Source organism: Mixophyes fleayi, chromosome 9, assembly GCF_038048845.1.
Source record: "Mixophyes fleayi isolate aMixFle1 chromosome 9, aMixFle1.hap1, whole genome shotgun sequence".
Lineage (NCBI taxonomy): Eukaryota > Metazoa > Chordata > Amphibia > Anura > Limnodynastidae > Mixophyes > Mixophyes fleayi.
In genome coordinates this window covers 117,120,632-117,145,229 of record NC_134410.1, presented here as the reverse complement: position 1 = coordinate 117,145,229, position 24,598 = coordinate 117,120,632, and the positions used below count along the sequence as shown (strand labels likewise).

Below are 24,598 nucleotides of genomic sequence, written 5' to 3'. Positions count from 1 at the left end.
GGGCGGGGCCTGGACGCGCCCGGGGCCTGTGATGGGGGCGTGACGTCATCACCAGGGGCCGGAAGTAGACGTAACCGCAGCTGTTTACCTGTATTTGGAGGGGGCAGCACGGTGCGGAGACTGAGATGCCTGCGGGAAAAAACTTTAGAAGGCGGAGAGCCACCAGCTCGGATGAAGAGGAGCAGGATGAAGGGGTGACCAGGGAGGTTAGGTGAGTGAGCCTTATAGGGTTACTGGCAGCCATTGTGGAACCACAAGTACCAGAATCTCCAGCCAGCCAGGGGTAGGGCATGGTTCACATAAGCTGGTGATCCACTGGTTAACTAACCCTCTGGTGTTCTGTACTCCAGGTGTTTGTGAAACTACAAGTCCCAGCATGCCCTTCCAGCAATAAGCTGCTATATATTGGCAAAGCATGCTGGGACTTGTAGTTTCACAAACCCCTGGAGTGTCACAGGTTAGCCAGCACTGTTTTAGTGTGTGTCTTCTGGGGACTGGGTGTATTCCCATGTTGACAGTTTTCACTATCATTTGGTTTACCATATGCACACCTAAAGTTATTATCTTTTGGGATTAAGTCCCCATCTATCTCTTCCCTTCAGAATTGTCCAGCTTTAGATTTGCATGGGTAGTCCTAGGACCGGGTGGAAATTTTTAGGTTTTATACAATTCTGTTGTTTTGTGAATTCTAACCTGTGTTCTGTATGTGCAGAATGAAGGTTGAAGAAGCAAAGGAAGTGCAGAGTCTAAGAAAGAGGCCCAATGGTGTGAGGTAAGTGATTTATGCAGGGTTGTATTTTTTTTTTCTTACGATATCCAAGTAGAGCAATAGGTCAGAATAAGTTGATGCCTTGTACAATAGAAATAATTTATTATGTGCATTTGACTTGGTCTCTGCATTTTGTTATAATTCTTGGTTTCCTGTTCGTCCATGCATAGCTTGTTTAGAAGTCATTGGGGATAGAACAACCTAGAACCAGTCTTCTAATTGGAATGTTGACATCGGCATGTAATATTTCAGGAGACATATTCTGATCTTGTGGCTAAACAGTCCACTTATGTGAATTTGTTAGGATAGGGCTGCATGTGATGGGGCAACATCATGATGTTGGAAGGTAAATAAGGAAAGCAGGAATCTACAGAATGAGAGCACAGAGTAGTAATGTGAGGCTCTTGTCAAACTGATGAAGGATGAAATTATTTTCATATATCCAACTTGTGAGCAGCCCTATATAGACCACACCAAATCAACAATATATACCTCTGTAGCTAACAAAACATTGAAGGGTCCACCCTGGGATCCTGAAATGTTACTGGTGAGTTATGCAGTGGTGTACAGCTGTGCTAAAAAGTACAGGTGACATCACCTTTCTATCTCTTTTGACCATCTTACATAATCCATCCTGTAAATTGAAGGTGACCCATACACAGTACTTGGTGGACATATAGTAATCTTTTATACAATGTTTACAATGAACCTTTAAATTTTATTACTGGTTGCTATTCTAGATTTTTTTAATTACACTAAATCACTCTCATCCTTTTCATTACTCAAGTTCCTAATGAGTGAAATGTTTAATTGGTCTAATCTGACACTTGGGAGATATGATTCTAAATCTGCCTATGCTCTGCGATAACACCAGGAAAATTGTCCAATTGATCGGATATTGTAGTGTTTATGGTTCCAATGTGAGGGCAAAGACAGATAATTGTGTGGGATCATTATCATACCTGTAAATCGGATCGAAAGATGATTGCTTTTGGGTTATGTTTTTTGGTGTATTTTAGTGGTTATCCAGCCGCTTGGTCTGGAAGCAAAATGGCCAGATCTCGCCCAATTTTGCCATCAACTTGTGTAAATTTGGTAATGCTCTGAATGTGACTTCAGTTTTTTGTTTTTACTTGCTGAAATATAATCATCATACCTTCATGTATATGTGGTTGCCCTATACACAGCATTTATATAGTCATTTTACTTCTGGATAAAAAATACATTCTTACAAATATAGTAAACGTAGAATATAGCTGGGTTATATATAAATAAATATGGTCTTTGTGTTTATTGTTTGTTACTAACCTTTAAATAAAGTTTGATGACAGTTCCGGTTAGTTCATTAGTTTCTCTTTGCTTTTTTTATGTCTACAGTGCAGCAGCTCTGTTGGTTGGAGAAAATTTGCAAGAAGAATCCACATTAGCGGTAAGTTCACTGTAAATTATTATTAATTTTTATAGGGCGCCACAAGGTATCCGTAGCGCCGTGCAGGGACATACGGTATTACAGCACGGTACAGTTAACAAGAAGCATAGTAACTCAGGAAGCTCAGAATACAGCTAGAGGGGATGGGGGAAAGGGATAGCCTGCATACACTGGTAGACTGATCCCAAGAGGGCGGGCGCAGATGACAGGCGAGAGCCACAGAGGGGTGAAGAGAGTAGCAAGAGGGGTCGAAGGGCAGAAGGTCCTCATGGAGGAGGCTAAGTAGCTGGAGAGCAGGGTTATACGTGGTGTAGAACAGGAGGAGAGGTGGCCCTGCTCGAAGAAGCGTAAAATCTAAGGGGAGGGGTGGTCGGATAGAGAGACACAAGGGTGAGAGGAAGAAAGGGGGAGAACGGAGGCTGAGTCAGGGAGGGGGGGAGAGGAGTACGACAAGGTGGGTAGTTAAGTGGGAGACTGGAAGATAAATGATTTATTGGGCATTGCTGATGTCGGCGTTGTAGTTTTTTATTTTTTTTATTTTTTTTTTCAACCCCGCCCCTTCCACTACCAAATGTTTGGTTTTGCCAATTTCCTTGTCAGCAAAGTGCACTATTTATTGCAGTTTTCAAGTATTTGAACACTGCATTAGAATATTTAGTAAATTAATGCCAGGCAGGTAGAAGCAGGAGCAAGAGAACATTGTGGAAATTGAGCTTTCACTACCACCAGGGCCGGATTAACCTGAGGTCTAACTGGGCTACAGCCCAGGGGCCTCAGGCATCCAGGGGGCCCTCCAAAGTCCTCAGCAACATTATTGATTGGTCCGGGGGCGCCCCCGGCCCGATCAATGCTGCTGAGCACTTTCACTGCAGTCATCCGTCCCCGGCGCTCAGTAATCTGCTTACTGAGGAGATGTCCTCAGTAAGGAGCTTACAGCACGCCGCCGAAGGAGGACTGCAGTGACAGGTAAGCCCTTGGGGGGGGGGGGGGGGTCATGTGGGACGGGGGGTGACTCACATTGGGGGCCTCACGGGGGAATGGAGGCCCCCTTAGCCCAGGGGCCTCCATTCCCTTAATGCGGCCCTGACTACCACTAAATAAGTTTGCAGTGATTTAATAAAGGTGACAAGTGAAAGTGGCAAAGTTGGGGTTAATCTGTTTCCTTTTTTTAAAGGATGATCCTTTCAAGATCAAAACAGGAGGCATGGTAGATATGAAAAAACTGAAGGACCGTGGCAAGGAGAGGTAACATTCTCACTCTTATGTGCCACGATCTAGTCATATTACTGGTTATAAGATGTTTTCACCTTCCTCACCCATATAATCTTATCTCCTTTAGGATAGGAGAAGAAGAAGATCTGAACTTGGGAACCTCGTTCTCGGCAGAAACCAACCGGCGGGATGAAGATGCTGACATGTACGTGTCGAGTTGGGTCGCATGTAATGTTCTATACTGGTCAACTTATGCTGAACGAAAATGTTTAGAAAGGCTTTAAAGTAGAACTGAACTCAAACATTAAGGGGACGATTCAATTCCTAGCTATGAGGTGCAGGACTTCACTGCTTGCGCTTTATAAATCGATAATATTAATGCCCCTTGTGGTTCGTTCACACTCAGGATGAAGTACATCGAGACCGAGCTTAAGAAGAGAAAGGGAATCGTTGAGAATGAGGAAAAGAAAGTGAAGCCAAAGAGTGCGGAGGATTGCCTGTACGAGCTCCCGGAGAGCATCCAGGTCTTTTCCGCCAAGAAGACCGAGGAGATGTTATCCAACCAGATGCTCAGCGGAATCCCAGAAGTGGACCTTGGGATAGAGTACGTGGCCTGTAGTCTGTTATAGTACATGACAATTGGCTCTAGTCATTATTGATTTTAACTTTTTTTATTTTTTTTTCCCAGTGCAAAAATAAAGAATATCATCTCTACAGAAGACGCCAAAGCTCGTTTACTGGCGGAACAGCAGAATAAGAAGAAGGACAAACAGACGTCCTTTGTACCTACCAACATGGCTGTGAACTACGTGCAGCACAATCGATGTAAGATTAAATGTGGTACAGGCTGTGTGACTTAGGATCTTCATCATCATCTATTTATATAGCGCCACTAATTCCGCAGCGCTGTACAGAGAACTCACTCGCATCAGTCCCTGCCCCATTGGAGCTTACAGTCTAAATTCCCTAATATAGACACACACTCACTCACAAACACAGACAGAGAGGGAGAGATTGGGGTCAATTTTGATAGCAGCCAATTAACCTACCAGTATGTTTTTGGAGTGTGGGAGGAAACTGGAGCACCCGGAGGAAACCCACACAAACACGGGGAGAACATACAAACTCCACACGGATAAGGCCATGGTCGGGAATTGAACTCATGACCCCAGTGCTGTGAGGCAGAAGTGCTAACCACTAGGCCACTGTGCTGACTTAGGATAGAGACATTCTCTAAGATACTGCCAAAAGTCAACCCGCCACCTTATTTTTTTTTATTATTAATGTCTTTTATTTATAAGGCACACCACAAGGGGTCTGCCACGACGTTCATAGGGGGGGTCAAAGCAATCAACAAATTTACATATATAAAACACCAATAATTTGCATAACTACAAACCTCAAAATGTACATAATTACACCCCACAAAATTCCATAATAAAAGTAAGAATCTTTGCTCCTGTTCGCACCTTAATAGAGGCGTGAGCAGAGCGAGGGATGTTCTCTGTACCGTAATAGCGGTATTTCTGTTCAGGAACACATCGCACCCAATTGAATCCAATCTTTAAAAGTCTTTTGGAAATCCTTCATCTTTTATGTAAATTGTAAAGTGAATCTTTATTAGTAAGGTAAATTAAAACTGTTTTTATAAGCAAGACGTTCTGAAGGGTCATGGCTGCCTTAGTCTTCGGAACTTTCGCATTAAATTTCCTTGCTTTGTTTTATTGTGTTGTTGTTTTTCTACCCCTATTGTATATCCTGGTAACTATGATTTAATCTTGAGTTTTGCTACAACTTGAGTTTTAAGAGTAGTATGAATTGAGTGACTTTTTATGGGCAAAGGCAGAGTTTTGTTTATTTGTGTTTTTGTCTTTTTGTGTTTGTTTTTGGTTTTATTCCTCTATTAATTACACAACTGTTTTATTGCCAGTTTACCAGGAGGACCTGCACACTCCTATGCGACGTCACAAGGAAGAGCCGAAAGCCCGACCTCTCCGGGTTGGTGACACAGAGAAGCCGGAGCCAGAAAGTGAGTATAACTTGTGGGCAGATTACACAAAGCCTTTGTTTTATTTTCTTGGTGTAGGGGCCAGACTGCACCAGAGATCATGTCCTGCAGTAGTTCACATGCAGAGACAGAAGGATATTGCTAAAAAATGTTGTCTAATGTACTTTTATTCCTACCTGGTCCTTCAGCCCTCAAATTACATCATATATCCCCCCCCATCACTAGCAAAGACCCCAGCTAAGATTGACAGGAGGGCTTTGCAAGGAGAAGGTTAGCTGTGTAATGCATAGTAATCTCCATCAGAACATTATACTGTATTATACATTAATCTGTAATAGTTTCCTTCAAGTACAAGGGAAAAGCAAAAATAGGGATAGTACAGTATGCTTTTAGTTTGACATGATACCCAATTTTATTTAAAAAACAAAAGCTAAACTCGTCTGTAAACACCTCCAGTCTTATGTTCATCCTTTTCTATCTTCAGAGTCTCCTCCCAACCGGAAGCGTCCATCCAACGAGAAGGCCACAGACGACTATCATTACGAGAAGTTTAAGAAAATGAATAGACGTTATTAGTACTGGCAGCAGCGACCCTTTTAATATTTGTTTGATGGGGTCCAGCAGACCGTTTACTACACAACCTGCAGCTAAACGTATACCCTGACCTAGGTTAGAGTGCTTGGGTGGGGGGAGGGTCAATACTACAAATCACTATTAAGGTGTCCATAAGAGAAATCTACATTTTTTTTATTTTTTTTTCCCCTCCCCGCCTGGTCTTGTAGAGGAGTCTGTCTGTGATGGTAACTGGGCACCAACTACGCAGTTGCTGAGAGTATTGTTACTACTTTGCCACTGGGACAAGGAGCCCAGGCAAAACCAAGGGCAGAGACTGGCTGCTTTCTGGACATCGATGTAGCCTTGTGCCATGATGGGAAAACTGCGTTCAGAGTGGATCATTTATGAGGTTCAAAGACTTCACTGCCTGTGAGGGACACATAGATTTATTTGTTTGTGTCTGTTTTTTACTGTTTGTTGTGTATTGCTTTTTTACAACTGATTAAACCACAATAAGCAGTGTTTTACACCAATCGCCTCTGTATTATTTTTTTCATACAATTGCAATAAGGGACATATGAGGATCTGTACTACAGACAGTGGAGGTTGTCTGTGGGCTGCCCAGTTTGCAGCAGAATGCAGCCTATCGTCACTATGCCCTAGTGGGACATCACTGAGGTATATAAAGCACTTTGTGCCTAGTCATGGGCTGCGTACTCATGGATGTTACTATAGCCCACAAAATTGCTGCCTCCAGTAAATGAAGGTTATGAGTACACTTTAACATGAAACAATAAATGGTACGAGCATTCATTCAGCATTGAGTGAAGACCTGAAGGTTTATTTTCACATCATTACTATATAACCCATATACCACCTACCCCACCTCACCAGTCTGGCACACATAACCAAGCTGTGGCAGATCCTATTCGTCTCTTTCCCACATGTACCCTAGTCCTCATCAGGCTGCTGCACAGCCCATGCAATACAGCATATGACTGGAGTAGTCACATGACTGACACAATGATGGAACAGCATCGGCGGCTGACATGAGAGCACGTTTCTTGCACTGCAACTAAGTGGCAGAACTGTGTTATGTTGTGTCCTTGGTCCAGTCTATCCAGGAGACATTGAGGATACTCACAGCCATTTCTCTGCCTGGGGATGTGGTAGATGAGAAATTACGCACCTTAGTGAGAACAGTGCTACCCTCCTCTCCTTAATCTGCATGTGACTGAGGGGAGTAAGATTGACCTGTTTTCTGTGCTACAAAGGAGGAGATCAAGGTCACTATATTGCAGTAATGGCTCACCTGTGGCACTCCAGGTGTTGTGAAACTACAAGTCCCAGCATGCTCTGCCAGCTATCAGCTAGTTATCTACTGGCAAAGCATTCTGGGGCTTGTAGTTTCACAACACCTGGAGTGCCACAGGTTAGCCATCACTGCTAAATAGTGTTCACAACCTGATGGACAAGTAATCATTTTCCGATAGAAACGCTTTCATGTTAAAAAATAAAGTTACAGACAGTGATATTGAGTTTCAATGACTTCTACACAAACTTTTTAATGGGGTTTTCCATTTCTCAAACTAGTTTGCTGATTTGACTGTGCTCTCCAGCAACTTTTACTAAATACTTTTGCTTTCTCTTTTCCTTCTGTGCTTTTCACTCATGTTATGTCATCAGAGTTGTCCTCATTGGAAAACAAAGCGGATCTATGGGTAACGTATCTAATGCAGAGAGTACAGCAATGATACTATAAATAAATGGCTGAGAGCGTGGCAGGAAGACTAAGAGAGAAGCGAATGTATTTAGTAAAAGTTGTTGGAGGATATTTAGAAGACCATAGCCTTCACCTGAAGGCAGACAACCCCATTATTAAGACACTCTAGGGGGGCATTATTTTATTGAAAAACAACCAAAGACAAAAATGTATTGTAGTTCAATAAAGAAAATTACCTGTCTGAAATATGTGGCCTTCAAAATATAATCCCCCCCTTACTCAAATGTACCGGTAAACTGTTGCAGAACATATCACACTATAGGTGCAACACTTGCAAATTAAAAATAGACTCCCCTTTGCAAATGATAGCATGAGCAAAGAGGAACCATGTGCTGTATTCCATAGTAACCAATCGGATATGCTTTCAATAATCTATTATTGTGAAAACTAATATCTGATTGGTTTGCAATATAAACCCAAGGGGTATATTCATTAAACTGCAGGTTTGAAAAAGTGGAGATGTTGCCTGTAGCGACCAATCAGATTCTAGCTGTCATTGTGTAGAATGTACTAAATAAACGATAACTAGAATCTGATTGGTTGCTATAGGCAACAACTCTATTTTTCAAATCCGTAGTTTAGCAAATATACCCCCAAATGTTCATTAAATATGTGACTTTATTGTGACAGGGTCAGGCTTAGACTTTTGGTTACTATTCAAGCCCAATACATTTATAGAAGTATTGTGTCACTGACAGCACCACTGCATTTAATTCTTAAGGATTCATGTGCAATTTTTGCTAACTGATTTGTATACCACTAAAAGCACTATAGTCTTATCTCATATCTTTCAAGTTTGCCTATATAAAATATTTATTATTTTTTTTATAATTAATACAATTGTTTGGTGTCTATTTCATAACTTGTTCACTTAGTGTGTGTGAGTTGATAGCTCAATGACACCCACAGTCCCTGAAACAGAATTATTTATAAAAGAATAACAACGAACAATAAAGTAAAATAATGGTCCAGTGAAAAGACAACAGCCAAGTGAGAGGAACCCAAAGTTTGCCCACAATAAAGATGGCCGCCGCGGCGTCGTGGAAGTGATGTCACCCTGACAGGAGCGGTCCCGTCAGCAGCACACACCAGTCGGTGCTATGAAGTTGTGGAGGGCGGCTTTATGGTTGTTTCTCCCGGGCATGGCCCGGTGTATGGAGCCGGTGTCCCTATCCTTGGGGGCTATATCCATCATCGCCCCCTTGTTCAGTTACTATTGGTTCAGGGGCTCCCCCCATGACTGCAAACCCCTGGAGAGGGCTATCAACACCACAGGTAACCTGATGAGTGGGGCTCCCTGCTCTTGTGGAACTATAAGTCCCATCATGCACCTTTAGCCGGCAGGGCATGCTTGCACTTCTAGTTCCCCAGCAATTGAATAGTCCCAGGTTGCATAAGATTCTGTAAAGCAATGGAAGGTTCTATTTCCTGTACACCCTAAACACTTATGTCAAACATAAGAAGTGGCATTGTTTTTGGCATATAGTGAATATAGTAACAAAGGAATGGCATGCATATTTGTTTAATAAGTGTACTTTACAAGTCTATTATACTCTTTATTATAGCAGTTAACTATATTTTGCATACAATTATAATTGCTATATTCTTTCTTGCATTGTATTACATGATTGCTATTTTTTTGTATTTTATATGCTATACATGTTTATTATTTTAAAATAAGCTCAATAGAACCCTATTATGATCATGACAAGTCATGTCGGGTAGGTGTAATGTTGTTAGTGGTATAGCAAGGTAACATGGCACTCGAAGACCTCACCTGCTTTGGGTGCGTGCCCCCATCCCTCTTCACCCCCCTGCTCATTCAAGTGTGCTGCTCTGAACTGAGGATACCAACAAGAGTTGATTCACAGATAGTGAGAGGATATGGTGATAATAGCTTGGGAATGTGGCAGGAGTTTTAACAAGAGCAGAAGTGTAACAAGTAGTGGTACCCAGGCACTCTAGCACAGTGTTTCTCATACTCAGTCTTTAGGAACCCTAACAGTGCAGGTTTTCCAGGGGACAAGTGAGATAATTAGAACACCTGTGACTCTGTTACATTGTATCACTCAGTAATGAATACACCTGTGCTCCAGCAAGGAGATATGGGAAAAACCTGCACTGTTAGGGGTCCTGAGGACCAGATTTAAGAAACGCTGATCTAGCACCCATAGCCATTTTGTTGGTCAGCTTTGCATTTTGTCTCTTAAGATTTGTTAAGTTTGACTACTGACCAATAACTAACACCCAATAAGCATGCTTGTTTTGTTTCTGCCACATTATAACTTATTTAAATGGTGCCACTATATTAAACAGCGCTGTAACAGAGAATATTTGTCATTCCCTGCCCCCTTGGAGTTTACAGTCTAACTTCCTTAACAGGGTAATTGTTTAGTCAACAGGCTATTAACCTACGAGTATGTTTTTGGAGTGTGGGAGGAAACTAGAGCACCCAGTGGAAACTCATGCAAACACAGGAAACACGTACAAACTGCACACAGATAGGACCCTAATCGGGGATCGCAGTCATGACCCCAACTCTGAGATACCAATGCTAAACACAGTGCTGCCATAAAGTGACAGGTGACTTGTGGTGTCTCAAACATCCATAGAACTGGCTGTCACTCGCAGATCTCCAACCCCTTACGCATGTGGGAACATACTCTAGAGCTGCTCTTCTACATTCCACTCTTGGTTCTATCTTTATAGGTTTCACACTTTCTGAAGGGAGAAATATCGGTTGGTTTATTGCTGAAATTTATTCACATTTGCACCAGGTATCATTCACATCCAGCTGTTGTTAATGTCACAAAGGATATTATGGCGCTCATCTGGTCTATATGCCCTTTTTCAGCTCTGCAGGTGGACTTTGACGACAAAATATATGGGCAGCACCTGGCCAGGCTGGTCGTCCTGAAGGGTGTGTCTGGTTTTATGAAAAACAAAAACCCTAAGAAACCCCTCACCCTTTCCTTTCACGGCTGGACCGGCACCGGCAAGAACTACGTCAGCCAGATCCTGGCCAAGAATATTTATCCCGACGGCATGAATAGCCAATTTGTGCATCAGTTTGTGGCCACGCTTCACTTTCCGCACGCTCATCTGATTGACAAATACAAGGTAATGAGGGACACAGAATGGAATGTAACAATACTCTGTCTTCTGTGTACCCTGTCTATGCCAAGCATTGTTCTATTTCTTTGGTGTGTTAATTTAGAACTGATGCCAGATGGTTTTCAATTCAGATTCACCATTGGATAAGTTTTCTCTTTCCTGCCAGTGGGGGGCACTGCGACAGTGGGGTGTAGTAGGTGCATCTGGAGTAAAGGCACTTTGAAACGCAAACTGTTGGGTGTATAGCTCCTCCCCTACTATGCCCCTCCCATCTGGATCCATCCTCTGTTTTAGTTAAAGTGCCTTTTGGAGTAGAGCATGTTTTGTTGTTAGTGATTTTCCTTTAAAATGTTTCTTGTTAAGCCTCGTTAGGCCCTCCCTTCTGGGCTTTGGTTATATACGAAAAACTGAGGGTGGCTTCCAATGGGAGGGGCATAGTAGGGTAGGAGATTGAGTTTTGTCTTTACTCCAGATCCACCGACTATACCCCATTGTCACAGTGTCCCCCAATGGAGTCCGAGAAATGGATTTTTACGGTGAGTAAAAAAGAATCCCCTTTTCGTTTTTGTAAATTTAAAAAAAAAATGTTCTCCTGCTTTATGGTTGAAATGCAGCACTTCTGAGTGCTGTTTTAACACATCTACTTTTTAAATGCAAAGAAATAGGGATTTCACTGACCCGTTTTTTATGCTTGCTCCCGTTCTTTTATTCCAGCAGCCAGCCCACATTATTTAAAGCTGCCCACCTACTTTATTCACTCATTTCTGAACAGAACTTCCAAGAAAAACTGATCCTTCCTGACTTGTCAGTATTCTCTCTCCTGTTTCCTGTTGTAATAGGACCAGTTACAAGCGCAAATCAGAAACGGTGTAAAAGCCTGTGAGACCTCCATCTTCATATTCGACGAAGTGGATAAGATGTTACCAGGCCTCATTGACGCCATCAAGCCATTCCTAGACTACTATGAAAACATTGATGGAGTATCTTACAGAAAAGCCATCTTCATCTTCCTCAGGTAAACAGGAGACCCCTATCCAATCAAAATCCCCGATTTAAAGTGCACTTGTCGTCTGCAAACAGTGGAGGCAGAATTTTGTGGGCTCATCCTCCCCCATGGTTCTTCAATGGGAATGAAACTACAAATTCCAGCATACCCTGCCAGCCAAAGACTGGCTATTGGCTGGCAAAGCATGCTGGGACTTGTAGTTCTCTGTTCTAGACCCTGTTCCCTAGATTGGTGCCACATCTTCTAGATTATCATGTATTTTTATGCATATCACTGCTTAATGTTGTGCTCATGTGCTCTGTGCCCCAGTAACACAGGAGGGGGGAAGATCTCGGAGTTGGCTTTGGATTTCTGGAAGAATGGCAAGAAAAGAGAGGACATAAAGTTATCGGACGTGGAGCATCATTTATCCTTGTCTGCATTCAACAAGAAGGAGAGTGAGTATTAAATCATAGGCTACCAGAAGACTTCATCCAGATTCTGCCCTCTCCTTACTCCTCACATCCAGTCCTTCTGTTTCCTCCACACTTGCAAGATTACCAGATTTCAAAATTTCTCCCTTAAGATGAAACCAAAACCTTTGTCCACTTATCATCTCCTCAATTACTGCAATCTACTCGTAGCTGGCATTCCTCTAACCCGTCACTATAGTACATTTGTTTTTATGTTTACGCTAATACACCTGCATTTTGCGCTCCCATTTTTTTTGCATTATATCTGATTTACCATAGGAGCAGCAGTTGTAGTATTTTACCAAGAGAGAGAGCTCTCCCCCTATATATCTTATTATGATTCCTCTCACCCAGCCATCCCCCTTCAATCCATTTTAAATGTCTCAACAAGACTGATCTTCCTTTCTTCAGCCAGTTCAAATCTATCTCGCCACTTTGTCATTCCCTAAATTGCGTCCCAATATCCACCAGAATTCACTCGTCACCTTCCAAGCCCTCAACACCACCCGTCGCTTCTTACATCTATGAACTCATTTCCAAGGGCAGCTACGAACCTCTGGAATTTCCTAAAATCCCAGATCTCGCTCGCTCTCCCCAACCTACAAAGCTTTAAACTCTCCTTCAAAAACCCATCTCTTTACCATATAGCCTGCCACACTCCCACCTGACCCCATCCACGTTGAATGCAACTTGCTGCAGCTCCAACCCCCCCACTCTCCCTCCGTTACTCTCTCCCAACTAGAATGTAAGTCAGAGGTGCCCAAACTCGGTCCTCAAGAGCTACCAACAGTTTTCAGGATTTCTTCAATCATGTACAGCTGAGTTAATCTATTTGGCTGGGTCAATAATTATCCCACCTGTTTCTACAGCCAGAAATCCTGAAAACATGACCTGTTGGCAGCCCTTGTGGATGGGGTTTGAGCCCCTCTGATGTAAGCTCTCATGGGCAGTCCCTTCCCACCTTGTCTATGCTCTGCATCTTGTAGGTCCTTCCATCCGTTTTCCCCACTGATTTTTTTTTTTTTAATTTTATTTTTTACACATACGTACACTAAAACACCTATTTGGTGTAAGGTTAAGAAATCAGAGTTCATGTATAGTTGTAATTCTAGGACAGCATTAAATGTGTGAGACTTCAGTTCAGACAATGAGTTATATTGTAACCTTCTTAGACAAACCACTGAATTAAAACTCTCCCCCATAATCCTTTGCTCACCTACCCCTCTCCAGATTTTTACACTGCCCCGTACAGGAGCAGAGCACAGATCCTTGTGCCTCTTATTTTTTACTTCCCTTACCCCCGGACCTGTCTGGTCTGGCGTGATTTTTCTTGGATGCAAAACCCTCAGTTTTGGAAAGCAGAGATTATATACCAGTGGCTAGGAAGGAGTGAGCTTAAGAACGGTCAGTAGCTACCTGCCAGGATGGTCTGAGCTCTTACTCGTTGAACCACTGGGTTCAATGAGTAAGAGTAGTCCTTAGACAAGCCAGGATCAGAGAACGGAGATGCGTTTCTCTGCATGGAAGAGGTAGCCTAGGACTACACTAAATTATCAGAGACCTGCAGTCAGCACAGTCATGTTCTCCGGACAACATTCTATAAGTTCATGGGGTAGATTTATCAAACTTTGTAAAAGGCTAAAGTGCTGGTGTTGCCTGTAACAGCCAATCAGATTCTAGCTATCATTTTCTGAAGAGTACTAGATAAATGATAGAATCGGATTGGTTGCTATGGCCGTAACCTTCACTTTTCCATTTTCGAGGGACTGATAAGTCTACGCCTCCGTCTACATTAACCTTTTTTCAGACAGTGACCAATTAAAATTTGTGGTATAAGTTTTCCTTCCATCCTTTGGGTAGAAAACAGTCAAAGGGACATATGTTGATGCCCCCTTACAAGCTCCTCAGGGACAATGCAGCTAAAGATGAGGTCCTTCTGGACCTCCAAACAATCAGACACTATACCTGCAGACGCCGGCAACTGTTCCTGACTATTAGCTGAGCCCCATAGGTTCGGAGGCTAATGGGGGAGCGTCTACTGTCCATCCACTCCTGGCCTCGCTGTGCGTCTGAAACCTGAGTACTCGATATCACCCCAGAACGTTATCTGTTTCGCTGGATCTTTTACCTCTTTATACTTTTTTCCGATCCCTAGTTCCAAGGGTGCTGGAAAGTCTTCCAAAGACATTACCTGCAATGTAATTAAAATATGTGCACAGTGTCCGACTTTGGTCCCCGAATGATCCCATGTTTCTATACGTAGGTGGTTTCTGGCACAGCAGCCTGATCGATAAAAACCTGATTGATTACTTTGTGCCGTTCCTGCCGCTGGAGTTTGAACACGTGAAGATGTGCGTCAGAGCGGAGCTTCAGCACCGCGGCCATGCGGTAAACGATGCTCTGGTCACGAAGGTGGCCAAAGAAATGACTTTTTACCCCAAAGAGGAGAGAGTTTACTCTGTTAAGGGCTGCAAAGTGGTAACTGCTAAACTGGATTATTACCTATAAGACTTTGTGCTATTGACTGCCTTAAAGTGGGATTTTAACATTTTTTAACAGCAGGCTTGGACTCTATTCACATGTGTGAAGACAAAAAGAAACTTTCCAGGCTCTGTTTTCTCTCTTTTTAATTGCTGTACGATAGGAGAACATAGAACAATGAAGGTAATTTCAGGAAGAGCGGAGGTTCATACATTTCTTCTGTCTGACATTGTCTGTTCGGAGCAGTGAATCGTGAAAGCTTCAGTCCCGGCTCCTGCAACTGGTCCGTTGATTTTTACAGAAACTATAAATCACTTTTATAAAACATGTGTTTATATGATTAAGTATTATATAGATTGTTCTGTGGGTTTTTTTTCCCCTCCTGATGAACACCAGCTTCTGCTTTCTGGAGTATTGAGAGGCTCTTAAGGCATTACTATGTTCTACTAACTTTAAGATGGAAACACGCTGAAATCCCCTTCTCTTCTGTCTGTTCCAGTGCCACAATCCGGCAGTATTAATAATGTAACCTCTGATCCTACGATCTGTATAAGCCAGGTATGATGGTTCAGTCTTATGCTCCATGACCGATATATAATACTGAGTCACCAATGTAACCTGTTCTTACGGGGCAGTCGGCAACCTATGTATGACACGGCCGATCGGTCTTGGATGAAATTGTTGCACAGGGAATGTAGATGCTGCTAATGGCCAATCAGGGAAGAGTGTTCCATTAAAAACAAAGGTAGACTTATTGTGACTCCCCTGTAGCCTCAAATGCTTTCAAACTGGTCAACATTCCGTAATCTCAACAAGGAATAACATGGAGTTCTGAGGCAATATGGACCATACCATTGTATTGCTTTATGTAGGTTATACCCACTGCTAGATGGTATGTTCCCAGTAGGATTCTGGGTGAGTTGCCATCAGAAAGACCTCTGTATTATACATTATTTAGGCAACTAAAGTATGTAAAATTAATTTTCACTTCGATGTCTATATTCTGCTATGCCCCATTGCAAGGAGCTTCTGGTCAACCTCTTATGAAGATAGTGTGAAAGCTGCTTATTGTGAGAGTCGACACAACTATTTTACATGATCAGAACCCTTTTCTGCTTAACGCATTGGCCCTGTACATGGGAAACACTGTGTTTCCTGGCCCGGGAGCGGATGCTTGGACTAACCCTGATAGCCAGGGGAATGTCCATGATAGTGGTGTACTTGTGGCTCCCCCGTGTCGCAGTCACTACTCTGAGACTGAAGCAGCCATGCCACTGCTTCCAGACTCAAAGGAAAGGGTTAAAAAAAAGATAAAATGTAACATGAAGTAGATCGGTGGTAGGAGGAATTGAGGGAGGCTAGAGAAGAATGGATACAATATTTAGAATGAAGGCAAAAAGGTGAAATGAGAGGCAGTTAGTTATCTTTGTTAGACTGAGCGCTAGTGAATTAAAGCCATGGACCAAATTACAGGACTTAACACAATGAAATATTTCTGCCTCTCATTGACAGGAGCTTAGTAATATGTAGGTGAGATGTTGTATGATCAGTGGAACCACTGTTGGCAGAACTTACAGCTTCACGTGTGTGTTTTTATTGCACAGGGTTAATGTATAATCTGTTGTAAGCTTGTGAGGACATTTTCAGTGTCCTACCTGTGCACTGATGTCCTTTCGCCCTGGCACTCGTTCTTATCAAAGCAAATTTAGTGTATGCTTCAGATGTAATACTTCCTGGCTCCAGTTTCTCTGTTGGTGCTAAAATTATATTAATATTGGGTCTTGGCCACGGCTGCTATATTTTTTGAATTTCCAGTTAACCGATAATTCCGCTGTCAAACAAGATTTATCCATTAAGTCTATTTGTCCCCAGCATACATATGTGACAATACAACGTGGTACCTGTGTACTTTAGTTTAGACCAGAAGTGTCCAAGTTCAGTCCTTGAGGTACCAACAGTTCCTGTTTTTAGGATTTCTTTAGTCATGCACAGGTGAGTTAATGTATTTGGCTGGGCCAGTGATTATCCCACCTGTTCTGCAGATAGAAATCCTGAAAACATAGTAGCCCTGAACTTGGGCATCTCTGGTTTAGAAGATACAGCGCTACTTGCTGAAGGCAGCTTGCTGATGATGTCACAGAGGAGAGACCTATACTGAAAGGCAGGATTGTACATGTTGTTTTCTACCACAGTTAGTGCACCCAGAGAAGCAGGTTACATATATGTTTTGTTCGTATTCCCCAGCGAGTTTTTATATTCCACTAAACATGAAAAAAAAGTTTTTGAAGTCCAAATCTTTGCTGGTGTAAATCATTGCCCCACAATCATAATGAAGTTAAACTCCCTAAGAAATCCAGAGAAATACTCACAATTCTCAGTCCAGTAACAGGAGATGGAAATTTTATTTATGAGTTAAAAAAATCCATATCAAAATCAAATACCTATATAGATTTAAAGCAGGTTTTTAACCTGTGGCACTCCAGGTGTTGTGAAACTACAAGCCCCAGCATGCTTTGCCCAATATATAGCAGCTTATTGCTGGAAGGGTATGCTGGGACTTGTAGTTTCATAACACCTGGCGTGTCACAGGTTAGCCAAACCTGCTTTAGAGTTAACCAGAGGAATTAAACGTTTTGCACTTTTTATTCATTAGAAGTGTCCTTTTTAAAGGGTACTTCCATAAGATTCACAGGTTATTGCAATGATTTTTGTAGTTTGTATTACTACCACTAGGTGGTGCACTTCTTGGCTTTATGTATGATATCTCTCACCCACAATGTGATGGCTTTATCTCTCTAGAATGAATGCAGATGTGTAAAGGCATCAAAGTTTGGGATTTGTTTACATGTGTACTTGTAAGTGCCACAGATGTGATGACAACAATTATTAAATACTCCAACCTCGTTAGTGTTGATTCATTCACTGGGCAACAGAAATGGCAATAATGGTGGGATTAAGTGATCAGTAAAGAGGGAAGAACACGCGGACAAGAAGAGAACTCAGAGCAGGATTCTCAATGACAGTGTGAGAATACTGTAGCTAAGACGCAGTGTAGACTCACACTGACAGTCTGATGGAAGACTATTTCTGGGAATTTCCTCAAGTAAAATACAGTATAGGAACAGCGTAAGATAGCACAAGGTCACTGTGGAGCTTGAGAACCTGCTAATGACATTTGTGAGTGTCTAATTCACTTAATAAATAACTACTTTATGGAAAACAAACCATTGAGAGCATACATCAATAAGAACAACACACGTTATATTTCAGCAAGTTGCGTCCTTGGATCTTGCATATTTTTTCCATTTTTAACCTCGGTTTCCAGCACTAGAAACATATTAACTGCTGTAAACAAAGCCACAAGTACACACTGCCATGTGGAAGGACAACTAGGCCCTTTTAGATATAATCAGTTCTGCAGAACGTTGATACACTTTACAAACATGGTCTTTCTTGCCAACCACAATGTCAGCCCATCTATAGGAGACATGACATTGGGGGTCTGAAAAGAACAGATACCAGGACATCTTATAAATAAAGTGAAAGACCTTATTGGACTGTTGCATCTTCTAACATTGAAGCAGAGAAATCAATCAGCTCTAGGGGTTTACCATACGTTATAGGAGTAACAGACTCAACAACGTCAACAAGGACAGTCTAGATTTTGTTACGGGCCGCGGGCACCACCCCGTCTCACTCTCCTCTGTTCCTGGCGTCCCGGCCATCTCCGTGAAGACTGGGACGTCCCTTCCGGTTCTCGACCTGACCGTTGCTAGGACAACAGCCGGAGGCCGAGCTATCGGTTTTTCATGCCCCGGCAACACAGGGCAGCCGGGCGCGTGCGCCAAGACTTCTACTAAGCCTGCAGACTGTTAACAAACTATTACATTCATTAAGCCACACATGGGGGACTTTGGCTGTTTCATTCTCTGCTCCTGATTGGCTGTCTTAAGTATTTAAGGCAGGGAGGGCTTAGCCTCCCTGCCGGTTATAGTGTGGATTCTGTCTGTTGCTGACCTGCTCCTGTCCTGTTCCTGTTTGTCCCAGTGTTCCTGTGGATACTCTGCCCCTCTGCTATTGGACCTCCTGTTGTGACCCTTTGCTCTGTTTCTGGACTCTGCTTTTGTGCTGGTGACCCTGACCTTTTGGCATGTTATTTGACTACCCTGTTTGCTTCGGACCCTTGACTACGTCTGACCATCCGTTACCATCTGTGCAGCCTCCTCCGGCCCCTGCCGCTACGGTGTTGTTAATAAACTTGCACTACGTCTAGAGTTAAGACCTGGGGGTATCCGAGTACCTGTGAGTGCGTAAAGCTCTACGGGAAAGGCAGCTGCTATAGACCTCTACTGCTAGTTTTACACTGCTGACTGGGCAATCAGTCAGTGGCGAATCTATGTACCTTTGTATGGTGGCCGAGAGGTCTGATCAAAGCAAAGGAGGGGGTGTGGCTATACTAAATCGCCCCCCCCCACCCAATAGAAATGTCTAGGGAGTATATTTACTAAACTTTGAAAAAGTGGAGATGTTGCCTATAGCAACCAATCAGATTCTACCTGTCATTTTGTAGAATGCACTAAATAAATGACAACTAGAATCTGATTGGTTGCCATAGGCAACATCTCAACTTTTTCAAACCCGCAGTTTAGTAAATAAACCCCTTAGATCTATTCCTACAGTCAGTGGCATCACGGTCACATTTGTGAACCCAGGGCAACATCATTTTTGTGAACCCCCTTTTAAAAATCATAAAGGGTCATTTGCAGCTGTATCCAAAACGTATGGTGTATCAGGTTTACCCAAAAGAGAGAATGTAAAATAAACACAATTTCACTTGAACAAGTACTCTGTCCTGCCCGCCCTTGTTTTGGATTGATCACTACACAACAGAGCTCGGACAGTAGACTTATTATAGCACAGCAGATAGAGGATAGTTTTGATACATAATATAGAACTAGACGTCACCTTGAAGTTGATACACATGTACAGTGTACTGATATATTTACATTCCTATCACTAAATACAAAGTGCTCTCTGTTTCCTGTTTGCAGACATGTTCCAATACACATTACCATTCTAATGCTAGGTACACACTACACGGTTTTCGTCCAATAATTGGCTCAATCAGCCGACATACGGCCGCTCGTTCAAAAATCGGGTCAGTGTGTGTAGTGACACGATGGTGGAAAGTCTGCCCAAATGGACGATTGTCGCCTCATCTGGTTGGTCGTACCGTTTAATATTTTCGTTCCAATCTCGTTTCCGCTGTGTAGTGTGTATAAACTTCTGACCGATCCACAACAGTAAGTATGAAATTACAGTCATTGCTCACGACAACAAAGCTGTAAAAAGTCGCTAAAGGGACGTCCGCTCTTCCCTTTATCGTCCTAAACAAGGCTAGTGTGTATGCAGTCCATGGACCGAGCGATCGGACCATCGATCGCATGTAAAATCGCTCGGCATAAAAAGTTGGTAGAAATTTCTGTAGTGTGTACCCAGCTTTAGGGATAACTATCTGGAAATGTAATTTACTTTTGTTGAATCAGTCTTAGTAAATAAAGAGGTGGAACCCATAGCTCTTGAGAACAAAGGCTTCATATCAGTGTGTCTGCTTGTTATCATCATCATTTATTTATATAGCGCCAACATATTCTGTAGCGCTTTACAATTGGGGACAAACATAATAAACTAATAAACAAACTGGGTAAAACAGACAAAGAGGTGAGAAGGCTCTGCTCGCAAGCTTACAATCTATGGGACAATGGGAGATTGACACATGAGGTTAAGTCTACATTTTGCATTTTGGCCCAGCCAGACTGCAAAGGTAAAAGTGACTCATAAGCTAAATGAACCCGTCACACAAAAATGTTGGTCAGGGGGTAGTTGTCTTGTGTGAAATTGTGTAACAGGCTAAAGGTAGCGAGGTTTAGAGGGCGGCTGAGGAATATTATAAGCTTGTCTGAAGTGGTAGGTTTTCAGAGAACGCTTGAAAGTTTGTAGACCAGAGGAGAGTCTTATTGTGCGAGGGAGAGAATTCCATAGAGTGGGTGCAGCCTGAAAAAAGTCCCGTAAGCGGGAATGGGAGGATGTAATGAGGGTGGATGAGAGACGCAGGTCTTGTGTAGAACGGAGTTGCCGAGTTGGGAGATATTTTGAGACAAGAGAGGAGATGTATGTTGGTGCAGCTTTGTTGATGGCCTTGTAGGTTAGTAAAAGTATTTTATATTGAATTCGGTACAAAACAGGCAGCCAGTGTAGAGACATACAGAGTGATTCAACAGAGTAAGAACGATTTGCAAGGAAAATCAGTCTTGCCGCAGCGTGCAAAATAGATTGTAGAGGTTTGAGTCTGTTTTTGGGAAGACCAGTAAGGAGGGAATTGCAATAGTCAATGCGGGAAATGATGAGTGCATGAATTAAGGTTTTTGCAGTGTCTTGTGTGAGATATGTGCGAATTCTGGAAATGTTCTTTAGTTGTATGTAGCAGGATTTAGATATAGAGTCAATGTGGGGAACAAAGGATAGGTGTGAGTCAAGGATTACACCTAGGCAGCGAGCTTGTGGGGTGGGATTTATGGTCAAGTTATCAACAGAGATAGAAATGTCAGGTATGCTCTTGTTGGTGGGTGGGAATATTATTAACTCTGTTTTAGAAAGATTAAGTTTGAGTTGGCGAGAGGACATCCAAGATGAAATGGCAGAAAGACAGTCAGTTACACGGGACAACACAGATGTCGAGAGATCAGGAGAGGATAGATAGATTTGGGTATCATCCGCATAGAGATGATACTGAAATCCAAAGGAACTTATTAGATTTCCAAGAGAAGCGGTATAGATAGAGAACAGCAGAGGACCTAGGACTGAGCCTTGTGGTACTCCAACTGATAGGGGAAGCGGAGCAGAGGTGGCTCCAGAGAAATTAACAGTGAAAGAGCGATTAGAAAGGTAGGATGAGAACCAGGATAGAACAGTGTCTTGAAGACCTAGGGATTGTAGCGTTTGCAGGAGAAGAGAGTGGTCAACAGTGTCAAATGCAGCCGAGAGATCCAGGAGAATTAGGAGAGAGTAATGGCGTTCAGTTTTAGCAGTGATCAGATCATTGACAACCTTAGTCAACGCAGACTCTGTGGAGTGTTGAGAACGAAAGCCAGACTGAAGAGGATCCAACAGGTTGTTATGGAAAGAAAGCGTGTGAGGCGAGTGTAGGCAAGTCTCTCTAGAAGCTTGGAGGGGTACGGGAGCTGAGAGATGGGACGGTAATTTGATAGAGAGTTTGGGTCGGAATCTTGTTTTTTTAGAATAGGAGTAATCACTGCGTGCTTGTATAGTGATGGAAAGATGCCAGTAGAGAGCGAGAGATCACAGGTTTTAGTTAGAGGTGAAATGAGCACAGAAGACAGGGATCTACCAATTTGCGAGGGAATAGGATCAAGAGGACAGGAGGTAGAGTAGGAAGATAAGAAGAGCTTAGAAATTTCCTCTTCATTTGTGGGGTCAAATGAAGAGAGGGTGTCAGAGGGTAGTGGGAAGGAATTGAGCTGATTGCTTTTCAAGGAAGAGGATACCATTTCTAGTCTAATCTTGTCCTTGAAGTAGGAAGCAAGATCCTGAGCACTGATAGTAGATGGAGGGTTCGGGGGTGGGAGGATTGAGAAGATATTTAAATGTATTGAAAAGGCGTTTGGGGTTAGAAGCCTGAGCATAGATAAGAGATTGGAAGTATGTTTGTTTTGCAGTGTCCAGAGCATTTCGATAGGAGTGGTAGACAGAAGTATATGTGAAGACGTCATTAGAGGTGCGGGATTTACGCCAGTGACGTTCTGCTTTACGGGACAGTTTTTGAAGATTTCGTGTTGCTTTAGTGTGCCACGGTTGACATCGAAGTCGACGTGTAGTATGTTATCATAGCACACCTGTCCTGCATGCAAAGATTTGCCACCAGGTACAGAAATGAGTGGATTAAACACTTCATAACAGAAGACGAATCTATCCCAAGTCAGGCGGTCAGGCTCATGGAAAGGTATTAGTTAATTTATTTATAAAAGAATATTTTGTACGCGGATCAATTCTTTCACACTGGAACCCCTAGATCTCAGAGATGCTGCAGTCAAAAGTTATTATTCGTTAACGCCATATTGGTTTTTTTTTTTTCATGATAATTGTACTACTAGGTGGCGCTACTCTATTGTTTACCTAAAGATGTTATTACCTAAATGAAGCAGATATCATGGTAATATTGAGTGCACCTGCTTCTGCACCCACATGCAAAAACAAGAATTGTTTTGGGGACAAGAATATTTCAATCATCATCAGTTATTTATATAGCGCCACTAATTCTGCAGCGCTGTACAGAGAGCTCACTCACATCAGTCCCTGCCCCATTGGAGCTTACAGTCTAAATTCCCTAACACACACAGACAGACTAGGGTCAATTTTTTGATAGCAGCCAATTAACCTACTAGTATGTTTTTGGAATGTGGGAGGAAACCAGAGCACCTGGAGGAAACCCATACAAACTCCACACAGATAAGGCCATGGTTGGGAATCAAACTCATGACCTCAGTGCTGTGAAGCAGAAGTGCTAACCACTGAGCCACTGTGCTGCACCACAATGAGAACCCAGGTGCATTTAGTGTCTATTACTCCTTCTGCAGGGGGCAGTGCAGCATTTTACCCCGCTTAAAAGGACTTTTCATAGTTACTTAGGAGGTGTCGGTAATTGGAAGTCACCCTATGCTTGTAATGGGGCGCCTTCGAGATACAATTTTATTTGAAAGCTCATTAATAATTATTAAAAAGCATTTGAAACACACAAAAGTGACACATGTAAAGATAGTCCCAATGTCCAGGAGAGTAACTTTTCAAACCCACACCAAGGGGTTTGAAAAGTGGACATGTTGCCTATAGCAACCAATCAGATTCTAGTTATCATTTATTTAGTACATTCTACAAAATGACAGCTGGAATCTGATTGGTTGCTATAGGCAACATCTCCACTTTTCACAGTCGCCGGAAACCCGCAGCTCGATACATGGCCGAGTCTTAGTTGCGGTAACATATTCATAGGAGACTGGTGCGCTAGAAAGGTATAAACATAAAAGGGTGGGATCCGGCTGCTGGAGAAGGCAGATCCGGCAATGTCAGCATGGAGCTGGGAGGCAGGTTTGTATTAACGATCAAACCCGAATTAGAGCTGGAACGGCCTTTCCACAAGAGACAGGTCATACGTGTTTACCTCTGACGAGCACAAATTGTGATAGAGCAAATACATAGTGGGGGAGGGTTGAAGGGCTAAGTTAAGTAGATCAAGTCAGTAATGTCATTTGTCTAGGGCAGTGTTGGCTAACCTGTGACACTCCAGGTGTTGTGAAACTACAAGTCCCAGCATACCCTTCCAGCAATAAACTGCTATATATTGGCAAAGCATGCTGGGACTTGTAGTTTCACAACACCTGGAGTGTCATAGGTTAGCCAACACTGGTCTAGGGTAGTAACAGTGGCTGCAGCTACTACAGGGCCAGGAGCTGGTCATGTGTATATCTGTCTTTGGCCATTAATGGTTACTTTCCATCCAGCAAAATGTATAGCTTGTGTAGCTTATCCCTAACATTTGGTGCACTTTGTGGCACAAATCGTTTTCACTTAAATACCAGTGAAAAAATTTTAAAATCTCGGGCCTGATTCATTAAGGATCTTAACTTGAGAAACTTCTTATTTCAGTCTCCTGGACAAAACCATGTTACAATGCAAGGGGTGCAAATTAGTATTCTGTTTTGCACATAAGTTAAA

At 42.6% G+C, this 24,598-nt stretch overlaps 2 protein-coding genes across 2 annotated transcripts; both read left to right on the top strand.

The window, feature by feature from the left end:
• Positions 1–39: 39 nt before the first annotated feature.
• C9H9orf78 (chromosome 9 C9orf78 homolog) lies at positions 40–6,506 on the top strand. Its single transcript, XM_075185189.1, has 9 exons — positions 40–211; positions 713–772; positions 2,147–2,198; positions 3,373–3,443; positions 3,538–3,615; positions 3,817–4,014; positions 4,099–4,235; positions 5,341–5,439; positions 5,903–6,506. Exons 1-9 carry the CDS (start codon positions 126–128, stop codon positions 5,992–5,994), a joined length of 873 nt encoding a protein of 290 aa, XP_075041290.1. The 5' UTR covers positions 40–125; the 3' UTR covers positions 5,995–6,506.
• A 2,293-nt stretch (positions 6,507–8,799) lies between these two features.
• On the top strand, positions 8,800–15,159 carry LOC142101081 (torsin-1A-like). Its single transcript, XM_075185185.1, has 5 exons — positions 8,800–9,031; positions 10,611–10,876; positions 11,710–11,885; positions 12,186–12,313; positions 14,592–15,159. Exons 1-5 carry the CDS (start codon positions 8,857–8,859, stop codon positions 14,834–14,836), a joined length of 990 nt encoding a protein of 329 aa, XP_075041286.1. The 5' UTR covers positions 8,800–8,856; the 3' UTR covers positions 14,837–15,159.
• Positions 15,160–24,598: the final 9,439 nt, after the last annotated feature.

What these genes read in the sequence shown, in the direction of transcription:
- C9H9orf78 (XM_075185189.1), top strand. Translation starts at nt 126, where the DNA reads ATGCCTGCGGGAAAAAACTTTAGAAGGCGGAGAGCCACCAGCTCGGAT. An exon ending in AAGAGGCCCAATGGTGTGAG is followed by an intron (nt 773 to 2,146) that starts GTAAGTGATTTA and finishes TTATGTCTACAG; the next exon opens with TGCAGCAGCTCTGTTGGTTG. An exon ending in CGGGATGAAGATGCTGACAT is followed by an intron (nt 3,616 to 3,816) that starts GTACGTGTCGAG and finishes GTTCACACTCAG; the next exon opens with GATGAAGTACATCGAGACCG.
- LOC142101081 (XM_075185185.1), top strand. Translation starts at nt 8,857, where the DNA reads ATGAAGTTGTGGAGGGCGGCTTTATGGTTGTTTCTCCCGGGCATGGCC. An exon ending in ATCTGATTGACAAATACAAG is followed by an intron (nt 10,877 to 11,709) that starts GTAATGAGGGAC and finishes CTGTTGTAATAG; the next exon opens with GACCAGTTACAAGCGCAAAT. An exon ending in GCCATCTTCATCTTCCTCAG is followed by an intron (nt 11,886 to 12,185) that starts GTAAACAGGAGA and finishes TCTGTGCCCCAG; the next exon opens with TAACACAGGAGGGGGGAAGA.